Below are 14,899 nucleotides of genomic sequence, written 5' to 3'. Positions count from 1 at the left end.
TAATATTTTTTATAAGGCAATTTAAGTTACATATCAACTCAATGTGAATTGAAATGAATTGAGCTGATGAATGAGCTGATTTAAAATTCGTCCAAACTTAAATGAGTTGAATTTAATTTTTATCATTCTAAATATAATTTGAAAATTTAAACTTAAGATTAAACTCAATTTTAATTTAACCAAATCATAAAATGGAAAGAGAATACTTCGTATATAGAATATTGTTATTATATAACTTTTGTTATTTATCTTGATTCAATTATTAATTATACAAAAAATAAAATCATAAAGCCAAGTGGGAGGAACAAAAAATATAAATGCGTTTAGACTTTTTTTTTTGATCGGAATACATTTTGTTTTAAACTTTTCTGCTTTCATAATTCATTTTTTTATTAGAACATATCTAAGATATCTAAAATTGTTCATAAAAAATAATATATTATGTATATAATTATAAAAAAATATGTATGTAATTTGCCAGTTTGATTTTATTTATCTTTTTGTTCTTTTAGCAAATTTAAAGTTGAATAAAGTATTATCATTTTTAAGAAAATGTTAAACCAAATTCAAATAAAATCAATATATTTAATCTATTTGGTCCTATTTTTATCCAAAATGTGGATAACACTAGTTTACCGTAACAGAATTATTATATACTCCAACATTGCATGAGTTTCTTTCTCCTATTTTGAGATTTTGTATAAGATTCTACATTGATGTATTTGATGGCTAGGAAACATCATATTTTAATTTTAACCAAAATAATATTTGATGCTTTGATCTCTTAATGATATCTTAGACTTAGAACTCATAAGTATGTAACTTTTCAGATTGAACATCAACAAATAAGACAAAGTAGTTTGATTATACGAGAGTAGAAAGTGAAAGAATTTAGAGACAAGGAATCATATTTTGTCAATAGTGAAAAGATGATTCAACATATTAGTATGTGAAAATAAACTAAAATTCCATTTATTTCATTCATCTTCCAATGTTTATTTCCCTTGATAGATAAGAATTAATCACGATTTCAGTTTAGGCATGAATACGCTAAGGATTTTTCCTCAGCCAACTCCTTCGCGGTTGCATCCATCTTGGCCCTTGAAAACTCGTCTATCTTTAGACCTGTATCAATAACGAGGATCTTTAGGTAAGCTACAAACAATAGATACTTCCTTCGTTTCATATTATTTTATCTTTTAAAACTTTTAGGATACTCCTTAAGAAACACGTTATTAATATCCTTAATTATATAAGTAAAAAGTATATGTCTAATGTACTCTTTTACTGTCCAATTTTTCTAGTATTTGACAAAAAAAAAAGATTATTAGATGAAACTAATTGATCATAAATGAGACCACAAACTAACCTTGCACAATTGACCATTCTCCTTTTTCACAAGTAACAGGGAAAGAGTAAATTAAACCAGCTGGAATGCCATAAGATCCATCAGAATAAACCCCCATTGAAACCCATGTCCCCTGAACAAATATTTAGCTCGATCACGAAAAAGTAGAAAAACGGAAGGGGAGCCTTGGCATAACTGATAAAATTATTGTCATATCGTCAGGAGGTGTTATAAAATGGATGATACTAAACCTTTGGAGTGCCGAGAACCCAATCATGTATATGATCACAAGCTGAGCTAGCTGCAGATAATGCACTTGATAGCTTTCGAGCTTTTATGATAGCGGCTCCTCGTTGTTGCACTGTGGTGATGAATTCCGTGTTCAACCTAACATATTTTACAGAAGCTTATCAGTACTGGTTTGATTTTTTCTAGAAACATGCAAAGACTCAATAGCATTTACCATTGATCATTAGCAACAAGTTCTCTGACAGGCTTTTCTCCAGCAGCGGTTTTCACAGTTGCATGATTCACATCTGGATACTGAGTTGATGAGTGATTTCCCCATATTGCCACATTCTTCACATCACCAACGTGAACGTTTAGTTTCTCCGAAATCTGACCTAAAGCTCTGTTGTGATCAAGCCTTGTTAGGCAAGTGATGTTTTTCGCTGGAAATGAAGGGGCAAATTCTTTCAAAATAAGTGCATTAGTGTTTGCTGGATTAGCAACAACCAAAACCTGCAACAATTCGAGACTTCGATTAGACCTGATAAATGTTCCAGAGATAATTGAAATAATAAAATTCTGTTTTACCTTGCAATCAGGGGCAGCATGCTGTTCTAAGGCAGAGGCTTGTGCTTTGTAAATTGAAACATTTTTCGTCATCACGTCCTTTCTTTCCATCCCTTCTTTTCGCGGAAATCCACCAACCATAACAGCAACATTGACGCCTTTACAAGCTTCAACAACGTTCGTGGTAGCAACAACATCTGTGCAAGAATAATATTCAATAAATTTAACAATGTAAAAAAAAAGTGGTTGCACAATGCTTTTTATCTCTTGCTGCATTTTACCTTTGAGAAGAGGAAAAGCTGCATCAATCAATTCCATTTTCACTCCTTTTAAGGACTCAGCAGCTGGTTCAATATCAAGCATGTGTATGATAACAGGTTGATCAAGGCCTAACATGGCTCCTCTCGCGATCATAGGAACAAGAGCATAGCCAATTTGACCTGTTACAACATGTTCAAATCAACATTATGGTTTTGACAATTTTAGTTTTCAGATATAAGACAATTGACATGATTTTCAATTCAATTCATTTCATTTTTTGAAGTGAATCTAAGTTGATCTCGATCCTCTAACATCTTAAACTCTCAGATGAGATGATTATGGCTGTCAAATGGTCGGGTTGTGTTGAAATTGTAGATATTAAAATGGGTAGAAATAGAAATCGGATTGGGCTAAAATGGGTTGGACCTTGATCCGTCCAATTTGATCCAATTAATCTCAATAATTTAACATATTGATATTTAACTTTTATATTTACAATTTGAATTTTCATTTCTAAGAATTTTTGTTAAAAAAAATACAAATTGATAGATAAATCCTAAAATATATTAAATAGATAATAATTCATACCTTCAATATAAGAAATTATCTTAATAAAAAGTTTTAAAACATGTTGAAATTAAAAATTGAATTGAACTCAATTGAAGATTATCTTCAAATGGGGTTAGGCTTGAATGAGTTGATATTGAACTCAATTCAAATTATCTTGAGTCCAACCCTTAATATTCTGGACAGATTATCTATGTTTGAGTTCATTTTTGACACAGCTAATGACAGTACACTTCAACATGATATCACAACGAGTAGAAGAACTGAGATTGAATCACACTGCCATCAAGACAAAATAAATCAAATAAAAAGTTCACAAAAATAGAAAATAAATGCAATATAAATTAAACATGCCTGCAGCACCAGTAACAAGCACTGTAATGGGATCCTTTTCTATATTCATGAAACTCCATATATGCGTAACAATCTTCCATGACAAATATGCACAACCCAACAAAACAATAGGCTTTTCAATTGAACCCCAATATTCCATTAATTTAATAATTAAGAATAAAATTCACAAATAATTGAAATTAGACACTGTTAAAATGCTACCACAATACATAATTTAAAGGAAAATTTCACACAATTAAGAACAACAAAAGACTTTGAAGACAAGGCACACAACCCAATTAAATCAAATACCAAAGACAAAATCCACAAGCTATGAAATAGAATAGTAACTCATCCATGTCAAGAAAAGAACCTCATACAATTATACCAAAAAATTAGAACATTATAATGGTTAATTTTTTTTAAAAAAAAATTAAATAAAATTGTACCAGCAGCTCCAGTGACAAGAACTCTAGTGGGCTGTTTTGCCATGGTTAAAAAAATAAAATAAAAGTGTAGATTTAGTGTGAGTTAGAATATTGTGATGAATGTTGAAATTGTTATATATATGGACTTTTTAGGATGCTAATATCGAAATTCAAGGAGAATAATAAGGAGATAAATAGTCATGAAAAGAATTTGTAGTCACATGAAAAGCTGCATGTTAGTTGATGCATCATGGAATTGGCACTATACTAGTACTAGTTAATAATAGCAGTATAAATCAAATTCAAAAATCTCTAAATTTTATTTTTAAAAAAACACCGTTTGAACTTCATTGATTTGGTTAAATAACCGATTAATTTATCTAAAATAAATTAAATATTAACTAATATTTGGTCCATATATATAACCATTTTATCTAAATAAAAAAATTGAGATACATATAATATGCAAGGTATATTTTTTAAAAAGCAAGAGTGTTACAATTAGAACAAATAAATCATATATTAATTATGTTGCAATTAATTGTTAGAAAAAATATCCTTATTTGATAGTTGAACTTTCGATTTTACTTCCCTTACACGTGACTAAAAGAGAGTATATCTACCCTCTTTGTCACATCAACATTTAGAAAGATCAAAGCTATCAAATTTTTAAAATTCAAAAGATAATTGAGCTAACATAAGATTTAGATATGTATCGAATAAAACTCGTTAAATTTAGAAAATTTTGATCTATTCAGCCTAATAGTTATGGTTTTACAATTACTTTACACATTGAAAAAAAGAAAGCCTAAACCAATACTTTATTTCAAGGCCTCTATATAAATTAATCCTTACTTGAATCGTAAAGTGTTAATAGTCATTGTTATTTATCAAATTGATGAAATTTTCTGGTGTATTTGCATGTTCAATATAGTGACAAATATTTATTTTTTTAAAAAAATAAATGATTTTTTTTCTCAACATACAAATATTTAAATTAACAATTTAAGAATTAAGTAAAAATTCTGAAAGGAGGACAAAGATAAATCATTTGACAGAGTTTAAAAGATAAATATAAAAATCTTTTTCTCTTTGCGTAAAGCCGTAAATATTTAAATTAACAAAATTTTAAAATCCATAAAATACGGTAACGTGGAGCCATTCATGCACGTTTAAAAGATAAATAAAAAAACATAATTTCAACTATATCGAAATAAATTATAAAATTATAAAATTATATTTGTTAACCTTATCTAGGACGTAGGATGGATTGTGGGAAGTAGCTAACGTCTAAATACACGTTTAAGTTGGATGGATTAATTATATTTTAATACTAAGATTTGTACTCTTATTGGCCAAATTTTTTAGAGGCTAAAATTGTTTATTTTTAAGAAAGTCCGAAAAGTATTAAACTCCCACAATCCTTAATTAGTTGTTATTTTTTCTTTTATAATTAATAGGAGTACAATAATAAATATACTGTATTATTAATAGTTTTCTTAATACTTATATCAATTTAAAAGTAAACAAGTAATTACGATAGAGGAGAGTGATAAATAGCATAAACATAATTGAATAAAATAACAATTAATTCCATTTATTAATGAAAAAAAACCTTTAGCATACGAGATGAGTAAATTACAAGGAGGTTGCCGCGGTGATTCAAGAGATTCACCGGGAACTCCACACACGCGTTCCGGGGGGTTTTAACTTGAGAAAATTACAATTTATATTTTTTATTTTAATTTATTTTGCTTAATTTTTCTTTTTAGTCTTGCTAAAAAGATAACATTTTTTTTTATTTTCAGTAACTTTTTAATTCGAACTTTTTGTATAACATACTTAAGATCATTAGTTAAATGACATTTTGATATATTTTTAATTTAAATTATAAATTTAAGAGCCTTTTTTATTTCTTTATTACATCGTGTCAAATTAAAATAAAATATATAAATTAAAACAAAAATTACTATTATATGTAATTTTTGAATATTTAATGTTTATAAATTATCGTCTAATCTAAATGATCTTTCAAATTGACACACTTTTATTTTTTAAAAAGGAATCCTAATAACTAATTTGGAACAAAGGGAGTATATAGAGATATTATATCGTATAAATTTTATCACTAATTATAAGCGTATTTTATATATTTTTCATTTTTTTTGACTAAAATTCGTAATTCCGTTACTGATTTAGCAATATCTTCAAAGGCCTTCACTTATAAATAAACGTGATAAAAAACATTTTAAAAAAATATTGTCTGCCAAATAAAGAAATTTTTTTTAAAGAAGTTCCGTCACGGAAGTTTTTTTGAACGTATGATGGTTATATACAATGAAACTGACTCACTCATTCATGTCATGAGTAATTCTTTTGGTATTTTAAATAAATAATTATTTATCAAAATAATAATATCATATGTATGTATTGTATTATATTACTTAAAAATATAATATTTAAGCAAATTATAGTGTTTTCTATCTTTATATGACGTGACACATTAATGAAGAATAAATATACGAAAAAAGCATAATAAAAGATAGATTTTACTTATTTTTAGTTCAAATTTATTTAAAGCAAAATCAAATAAATAAATTAAGACTTAATTAATATATAATAACATGGTAATAAATGTGGGATTTTGCCTTTATTAATAATAATTAGGCAAATACATAAAATGTGAGCCCTTCCGAATATCAAAAGAAATCTGTGATTTTTAAGCTCTCCATTTTGCTGTTTTTGTATAAGTAATAGTAAAGAAGACAAAGATTTAAACTTTACATTTGGTTAACAGAAATATGCAGAGCTTCAAATCGACATCTATTTTGAGGCGTTTTCTGCAGAAATCACGGTTGGTTTCTCAGTCCAGAAGCTTTTGCGGTGTTTCTAGCAATGTCCTAATCGATGAACCAGAAAGCACAGTGAGCCCATTTAAGATTCTATGATGAAAAACCCCATTTTTTTTTTAGTATTGTAATAATGATTGTATGAGTTGTATTTCTCAGGTTTTAGTGGAGGGGAAAGCTTCTTCAAGAACAGCAATTCTTAACAGACCCCATGCGTTAAATGCCATCAATTATTCAGTTGTTAGTTTTTTTACCCGTTTTTCTTTTTTTCTCTCTTTTTGTATTTTTGATTTATACCCACCAAGGGAAATCGGTGTTTTTATGTTGAATTGGCTCTTGTTTTGGCTTCAGGCGTCAAGGTTGATGAAGCTGTACAAAAATTGGGAAGATGATCCTGATATTGGATTCGTGGTATTGAAGGTAATCTGTTGAGTGAAATCATATTTTTTATTTGTTAATCTACTTATAATTTTAAGGTGAATTTACTTATATGTTAATCTATTTAGTACTGAGTTATTCTTTTATCTTCGAAGGGAAATGACAGGGCATTTTCTGCTGGTGGTGACATTGTCTCTCTTTATAATTTGCTAAAACAAGGTACAGTGCATAATTTTTGACTGCTGTAATTCACGAGTGCAAACTTATTGAACTTCGTTTTGTATCAGCCTTTACTCAATTTAAATTTATCAGTTAATTTTTTTTTTTTTACATGACAAGATAAATTATTTTTTATGCCATTTATACATAAATGGAGTTTACCCCATTAAACTCAAGTCAGCAGATCGAAGTTTATAAATGCATCTAAATTATTCTGATTCAAACAGATAAGAACAGTACAATCCATCACCTGAATAATGACAACTCTGAGAGCCATTGCTATGCATATTCTTCCTTTGTTTATTATTTTCATCATGAACATGGCATAAAAAATAATTTATTTTTTGTCATATCAGTTTTTTCAATAATAAATGTAGTTGAGTGATTTTATTGATACAAAGGTCTAAGTTGAGTGGTTTTATTAATTACAAAACAAAGTTTAATACTTTGCTAGATAAATTTTCAAAGTTGAGTGTTGAGATATTAACTCGTAATTCACAATGATTTTATTCATATTCTGCTACATTGCAAGTGATATATAGTTGAGCAGAATGTTCTGAGTAGGAACAATTAAGATGGTTCTGGTTGATCATATCTATAAACTGCAGCGAGTGTTTTAACTATTGCTGCCAATGTTCTTTTAGCTCAATTTTTAATTTTATCTTCTCCAGCCTTTGTTTAATATTGTTTGTGTTGGATGGATGCAGGGAATTTTCAAGATTGTAAAGAATTCTGTTGGACAATATATAGCTTAATATATGTTGTTGGCACATACTTGAAGCCACATGTAAGTATGATTATTATTCAAACATCAGATACTAAATGAAGCTGTTGACTTGAATTTCTTTTGTTTCTACCCATAATATAAGTATCAAGAACTTTTTTTGTATTAACTAGTCTTTGATACAGTCCAGTGCCTTGTAAATTCCAACTGATCCAGACTAACACAGCACAAATTTATGCTATATTTGGAACCTAAGAGTTTCTAAAATGTAAAAGTTCCATTAGGTGGACAATCATCAAGGATGGATCGCCCTTACACTATCAACATACTCATACTAATGGTAGTCTTGTCGCTAGCTAATTTGGAAATGAAAGAAGTGTACTGAAAGCCATTGGTAATTGTTTGATCATCACACTGATAGCTTCAATAGTTCACTGAAAAGTTTGTGGTTTGGTATTTCACCTGTTAGTAATTCAGTATACGTATGCTAGGCCTCCTTCACCATGACATTAGTTGCTTAGCCGTTTGTGCTACCCTTCGCCCGATATTCTCTTGGTTACTGCTTCCGCCTCTTTAAGCATGAAATCCAATGCTTACTGTTATGTCGAGACCTTTGTACTTTTGGCAGGCAGTTTTAAGGATACTATTTAGAGGAATATCTAGATCATTTAGCAGATAGCTCAGTTCTGTTGATTAGATTCTCTCCCATCTTACTGTGGCTAAGATGCTTAGAGACAACACTTTGACGGTTAATTACACCAACCACTTTCTGATTAAACAAGTGTTCAATGAGTTGGATGTGTCTTGCCAAAGTTTGATGAATCTTATATTTAGAGTCAAAATAGGAACTCAGTAACTTTATTTATGCCAACTGCTTTACAATCTTCCAAATTGTGCCTGTTGAAGGAAATGTAATTTGTCACATTATATTTGACTTACCCTAGGATAAATGCTGATTTGATCCAATTGTTGTAGATATTCAACTCCATTTTGTTAAAATTTACTTATCACAAGATATTTTCAGCTTTGCCTTGACATTTTTTTTCATTTTTTTTTTCTGTTGCTTATCATAGAGTTGTTTCTTCAAAAATGTTTGAAACATCATTTTCCAGACTAGAATTCTGGAGTGCATTTGATAGTAGTTAGGAGTATTATCTTTGTTGCTTTATATCTTTCTATTGATTAGAAGTTCGTGCACACTTTCTGATTTTGATTACTTTGCTCTTTTGCATCCTCGATTCTGTGTTACAACTTAGAAGTGTTAGAACTTAGGAGTATTGCATATTCATTACTCGTCATACTTTTGTTGACATTAACTTGTCACTGGACACTATTTCAAAAACCATGCAGGTTGCTCTTTTGAATGGAGTTACCATGGGTGGTGGGGCTGGCATCTCTATTCCTGGAACTTTCCGTATCGCAACTGAGAAAACTGTATGGAAAGACTAGTCAAGTTTTATTTGTTTTAGCTTTTACTTTGTTGGTTCAATATTAATTCTCCTAGTCCAAGAATTTCTAGACTACATTTCTAAGCAATGTTAAGTTTGATTTGTGCTCATTCTTATATCTTTGTAGTGATTTCACGTATCATGAACTTTATGTTCTTCTATTAAAAATTATAAGTTATATGTTGATGGCTCTATACTGTATCAGATAAAGTGCAAGCATGTTCTCTGGATACAGGTAGTGAATGCTTTTTCCTTAAAAATCACACTTTCTCCTCCTGGAACTAAAATCCTTCTCTGCTTTCTACTTCTTGTATAATTCGATTTTTTGATGAAGGGCAGAATCGACACATGAAGGCCTATGTATGAAGACTTTGGAGTGTAGTGAATCTTTATTAGACCTGAACAGCTATTTCCGAGCCCAAGAACTGCATCTCTTGCTTTTCATTCTCATTCCCATTAGAATAATTCTATTAATGGGAATGAACTGGGATTGTACCTGGTTGAGACAATTGAAACATGTGGACTGTTCAGTACTTGAGAAGAAAGAAAAAAAAATTCTCCTTTTCTCTCAAGACTGCTACTGGTTCCTTGGTATCCTGAAAGTGACAGGTGGGATAATGTAGAAGTAACATGAGCACTTGTATCCCTTTCGAGAGATGGGGGGAACGGGGAAAAAAAAATAAGGTAGACTATTTCATTCTATTTCCTCTCTTTTTACAGCTTCGTCGACGGACAAAAGAAGAGAAGTTAAAGAAAGGGGCAGTTTAGTTCTTGATAGTCCTTTTTGAGACTCTAGTCTGATCCCCAATCAAGAAACAAAAGAAAAAGGAATGTGATAGCTTGAATAGATGGTTTCTATAATGATAGGTCAAAGCAAGATTTTCTCAAGAATCTGATTCATTCTGTAGAAACTCATCAGTTGGATGCGACACCTTAAGATCAAAGATAGGGAGAGACGTGCAGTGAAGGCTGACCTGATGAGATTTATGTTTTAATTATTCCTGAATACTTGTCATTTACAGTACAAATTGAATAGAAAATCTGCTTTGAGAACTTATTTATGATTTCGTGCTAAACCCTGTAAATGAACAAATGGGTAGTCTTTCAGCTGGAATGGGGTGAGAAACTCAGAAACCATATTAGGATATACATCATATGGGCGGAAATAAAGCATAAAATTGCATTTCCTCTATGATTGATCTCAGGTTCAGTTCCTTATTGTTGTAGTTTTTGAGGCAAAGACATTATGCTGCATCCAAGCATTTAAAAGGTCAAGGTTTCAGCCAGTTTATGTGCTACTGCTGTATTTTAGGCTTCATTTATATCTGTATTTGGTTTCTTAAGGGAGAAGTTCGAATCGTAGTGCAACAAACTTATACAGCGAACTTTTCCTTTGGCTCTTTTCTTTTTTGTCCTTCATTGATTGTTTTGGCCACTTCTCTATTTTATTAGCTATAATTTATTCCTGAGTTAATACTGAGTTCATTTTATAAAATTCATTATTTTCTCTTCATATATTAAAGGCTCTGTATTGGTGAACTTTCTCCTATACCAAAAAGTGAAATAGTAATTATGTTTATTTATTATTAAATCTTTTGACTCCTTGTGAAGAAGCTTGTTTATTTCCATTATATCTGATTTATAACGACAGATTTAGCATTTTTAAAGTCCAGAAACCATTAGATATCTTGGTCTTATTGCAAGGTTATAATCTAATTTTGAATTTCTCAAGAACTAAATGAATGCGCAGGTAAATAAGTCAGAGATTTTTTATTGAACTCAAAAGGGTCTGTTAAATTTGGACAGTGCTAGGTGATAATTTAGGTGTTTCAACTTTCAAGTGCTTTAAGTTCTTGATTTTTCACAGTTCTTATAGGGTATTGGGTGTTGCATCATGTAGGTTTTTGCCACACCAGAAACATTGATTGGTTACCATCCTGATGCTGGGGCTTCATTTTACCTTTCTCGCCTCCCTGGTTATTTGGGTAAATTCTTTTGCTGATCTCATGCTGTGATTTGGATTCATTAGTAACTTCTATCAGGTCATATCGCTGAGCGCCTTTGATATGAATTATCTAATTTGGAACTATTTTTCTGATCCCCCTCTCTACACACACCTTCTTTCTCAATCTTAAATTCTTTCTTAGTTTAGGGTAGTTGAGTCTGCACGTAAGAGATATCCATTTTCTACGAGGAAAAGAAACATGTCAATATCTGGACACTTTATATATTTGTTATCGAATTATCTGCATTAGGCATGATGTTCTTTTTATTTCATCTTACATTTCCCAATCTCCTTGGGAAGTAAGCTTGTGTGCCTCCTCCTGCTGCATGTATTTTGGAGATTACGACTCTTCGCTTGTGCTTTCCTCTGTTCAGTATTTTTCTGAACTACCTTTATTGCATGTAACTTCGTACCATGATGTTAATATGTGGCTCCCTATATTTGACTATTTATTATCTTTAAATGGTTTCTGACTAAAATTACAAGGCCTTTTATTTGTAGATATCACTGATAACTGATAAGTCAACATGCTAGTCGCTAGATCATGTAGGATAACTAAATTTTGATTTGCAGGAGAGTACCTGGCCCTTACTGGAGATAAGATCAGTGGAGCAGAAATGATTTCCTGTGGGCTTGCTACACATTACTCACACAGTGCAGTAAGTTCTGTGCTTAATTTGTTTTGCACCTTGGTGCCAACAGCCTACTTGGGTTATTTGATAATAGTTCTGGAAACTTCTTATCTTCCCTCTCCATTCATCTCAGAAAATTCCCTTAATTGAGGAACAACTTGGAACGTTGATTACTGATGATCCATCAGTGATTGAAAGATCTCTTGAAAATTGGGGAGAGATTGTCCATCCAGAACCGGAGAGTATACTTCACAGGTACCTGTCATCCTTGATAAACATGTAAAATGAATGTCCAAAAATATATTGTTTCCCGTTAAGTGTTATAGGGGTGGATTGATACAGATCACCGTTTTATGTTATGGGCTGCTTTCAGATTTGAATCACCTTTTCTAGTAGTTAATCAAGCATGTATTGCTCCAGTCAGTTGATTCCAAAAAATACCCTACATCTTCAGGAACCCCCCCTCATATTTCTTATTGGACATAGAAATGATCCCTTGCTGCAGCCTTGCTTCATCATTTTGCTTGCTGGAGGAAAGCAAGTTATAGATTTGATTGGTTGAGAAACTTGCAATCATTTCTTGTAACATTTTTTATGCTAGTAAAAAAGAAAGGATTGCAAGTCGATCTTTCTTTTTTTTCTTCTAGGAATCAAATTGGTAGTTTCTAGCAAATTGTTTTATTTTTAAACAGAGAAAATCCTGCAACTATCTCTTCAAATTAAACTTCGCATAGGTTTCAAGTGCCAGAAATACTTATTATTTTCTTTGTAGAGGTCGTATCACCAACTTTACCTTGAGTTGTATAGAATGCATCAACTGGTGGAGCAAAATTTCAGCTCTCCGAAACATACATTACATATGTCATATGGAAACTTTTGTGGCTCCTGATGACTTTTTTTATGGTTCCGCATGGATCTTTTAATCATTGTAATTAATCTTATTCTTTAACCTGTATTTTCTCATTGAGTGGTGCATGATCTTTCTTGCAGATCACTTTTTATTTTGATAGCTTAAACTAATCCATCTCTCTCTTTCTTTAGGATTGAAACTCTTGATAAATGTTTCAGCCATGACACAGTCGAAGAAATTATTGATGCATTGGTGAGCATATAGCTCCTCTGTGTGTGTATCCGTGTTTACATTATTCTGTGAAGGTCTCTGAATGATGCAAAGTTTCGTACATTGATTGATTTAAATTTGTGTGATATCTCTAATGGGAAAAGGAAGAACGGGAGCTCTTGAACAAAATATCTTAATTTCATGAAGACTGGGGTGTGAAGGCTATATGACCGAGTAAGAAACTTTACTGGATGGACATACAATCATAATGTGAACAGTAGAAACATAATTCTTTAAAATAATGGTGGTGTCTGGGTAAATTTACTCTCATATTGATAATTTTACCAGAGACATGCTATCTTGCACCAGCACAAGTATTGGGTAACTCTGGCTCCCAAATCACTTAACTTTTTCTGTCTCTGCTGGATTTAAAGCCTGATCTTCCATGTTTTCAAACACTTCTTCGACTTTTAGGCTACATCCTTGGGTGGTAGTAGAAACATAATTGAATTGATCTATACAATTACGTTCAGCATTTGATTGCTTTGCTTTTAATACCTTGGCCTTTACAATTACCACTTGAAAAATCTGGAAAAAGAAAACAAGGATCATTGTTCAGCCTTCTCTTTGCTTGCTCCCTGATGTTCTATAAGTGCGTATAGATCTAAATGCTGTTGTCACACTAAATTGTGTCAACTGTCAATCATTCTTTGGAGAAAGTACATTGTGGAGATCCCAACTTCCCATAAGCTAAAATTTATGGAGAGGCCTTCCCTTGATACATTTTTTTGACAATTGTACAAGCTGAGTCATTGAAATCAGCTATACATGTGAGTTTTTAATCACGGGTGTGATTACATTTCTAAAAGAAACTTAACTTATGTCAGGAGAGCGAGGCAGCCAAGCAAGATGCATGGTGTGTTGCAACACTGAGAAAACTACAAGAAACATCCCCACTGAGTTTAAAGGTTTCACTCAGATCTGTAAGTTCTAATTCTTTTTTTGTTTCAGATAGAATATTCTCTCTTCCAGCCAGCAGGGCATTGTGAGATGACCATCCACTAATGCCTACTCTCAGATCCGTGAAGGCAGACATCAGACTCTAGACCAGTGCCTAAGGCGTGAGTATCGAATGTCAGTACAAGCTTTATCTGGACAAATAACTAGTGACTTCCGTGAGGTAATATATCTTTACAAAACAAAAAATCTCAGTTTTACATCGGTGGATGATCATCACTGTGCATAAATAATATCTTCTTACCAGGGGGTTCGTGCACGGCTTGTGGATAGAGATCTTGCTCCTAAGGTAAACCAATATGTTATTTCAGTGAATAATGATCCTCTTTAACCTCGGGGTGCGTTTCTTGATTTATGTTAAAACGTGCAGTGGGATCCTCCAACGTTGGAGAAAGTAACGGACGACATGGTAGATCAGTACTTTTCTCGGTTAACAGCATTTGAGCCTGAACTGGAGCTACCAACACAACAGCGAGAAGCATTTACATAACTTTTGGGTAGGGAAACTCCTCAACTTTGAAGATAACAGAAGAAAATAAGTAAATTATATCAGTTATCTTTTCTTCACATTACAAACACTGAGCAATTCAGTCTTGATATAGTAGCATTTGCAAATCTGTATTGAAAATTACTAATGATATGGCCTTGGCAAATTGCCCAAATGATGTGGCAGCTTCTTCTTTTTTTAATCTTCTTGTCCTGGAAGATTTTCAGAGGAATTTGCTGGTATACATCGTCAGTATTGCAAATATATATATATTCAGTTGTTATTCTAAACAAAAATATATACCGTCGTTATTATATGATATAAAAGAACTATGCTGTCAATATCAAA

The 14,899-nt window shown here is 31.5% G+C and overlaps 2 protein-coding genes across 3 annotated transcripts; one reads left to right on the top strand and one right to left on the bottom strand.

Moving 5' to 3' along the window:
* Positions 1-950: 950 nt before the first annotated feature.
* On the bottom strand, positions 951-3,910 carry cMDH (cytosolic malate dehydrogenase). Of its 2 annotated transcripts, none has more exons than XM_010325922.4 (7): positions 3,754-3,910; positions 2,425-2,583; positions 2,165-2,340; positions 1,812-2,089; positions 1,600-1,735; positions 1,370-1,481; positions 951-1,125 (listed from the first exon to the last, which is right to left on the bottom strand). In XM_010325922.4, the coding sequence occupies exons 1-7, from the start codon at positions 3,794-3,796 to the stop codon at positions 1,031-1,033; spliced, it is 999 nt and encodes a 332-aa protein (XP_010324224.1). In that variant the 5' UTR covers positions 3,797-3,910; the 3' UTR covers positions 951-1,030. The 2 variants fall into 2 exon arrangements, with proteins under 2 accessions (XP_010324224.1, NP_001234152.1); NM_001247223.1 differs by lacking the exon at positions 3,754-3,910 and adding an exon at positions 3,326-3,374 and having other exon boundaries at positions 1,031-1,125.
* Positions 3,911-6,378: 2,468 nt separating this feature from the next.
* On the top strand, positions 6,379-14,847 carry LOC138337267 (3-hydroxyisobutyryl-CoA hydrolase-like protein 1, mitochondrial). The gene is made up of 14 exons (XM_069287169.1): positions 6,379-6,656; positions 6,741-6,821; positions 6,933-7,001; positions 7,115-7,178; positions 7,886-7,965; positions 9,253-9,336; positions 11,251-11,335; positions 11,929-12,014; positions 12,121-12,242; positions 13,029-13,089; positions 13,935-14,030; positions 14,126-14,227; positions 14,312-14,353; positions 14,435-14,847. The coding sequence occupies exons 1-14, from the start codon at positions 6,534-6,536 to the stop codon at positions 14,552-14,554; spliced, it is 1,215 nt and encodes a 404-aa protein (XP_069143270.1). The 5' UTR covers positions 6,379-6,533; the 3' UTR covers positions 14,555-14,847.
* Positions 14,848-14,899: the final 52 nt, after the last annotated feature.

This window comes from Solanum lycopersicum, chromosome 1, assembly GCF_036512215.1.
Source record: "Solanum lycopersicum chromosome 1, SLM_r2.1".
Lineage (NCBI taxonomy): Eukaryota > Viridiplantae > Streptophyta > Magnoliopsida > Solanales > Solanaceae > Solanum > Solanum lycopersicum.
This window is presented reverse-complemented; position numbering and strand designations above follow the sequence as displayed.

Coding starts and splice junctions, on each gene's coding strand:
- cMDH (NM_001247223.1), bottom strand. CDS start 3,374: ATGAATATAGAAAAGGATCCCATTACAGTGCTTGTTACTGGTGCTGCA. Junction 1,736..1,811: donor CTTGTTGCTAATGATCAATG/GTAAATGCTATT, acceptor AAAATATGTTAG/GTTGAACACGGAATTCATCA. Junction 1,126..1,369: donor AGAATGGTCAATTGTGCAAG/GTTAGTTTGTGG, acceptor TTATTGATACAG/GTCTAAAGATAGACGAGTTT.
- LOC138337267 (XM_069287169.1), top strand. CDS start 6,534: ATGCAGAGCTTCAAATCGACATCTATTTTGAGGCGTTTTCTGCAGAAA. Junction 13,090..13,934: donor AAGAAATTATTGATGCATTG/GTGAGCATATAG, acceptor AACTTATGTCAG/GAGAGCGAGGCAGCCAAGCA. Junction 14,228..14,311: donor TAACTAGTGACTTCCGTGAG/GTAATATATCTT, acceptor TCTTCTTACCAG/GGGGTTCGTGCACGGCTTGT.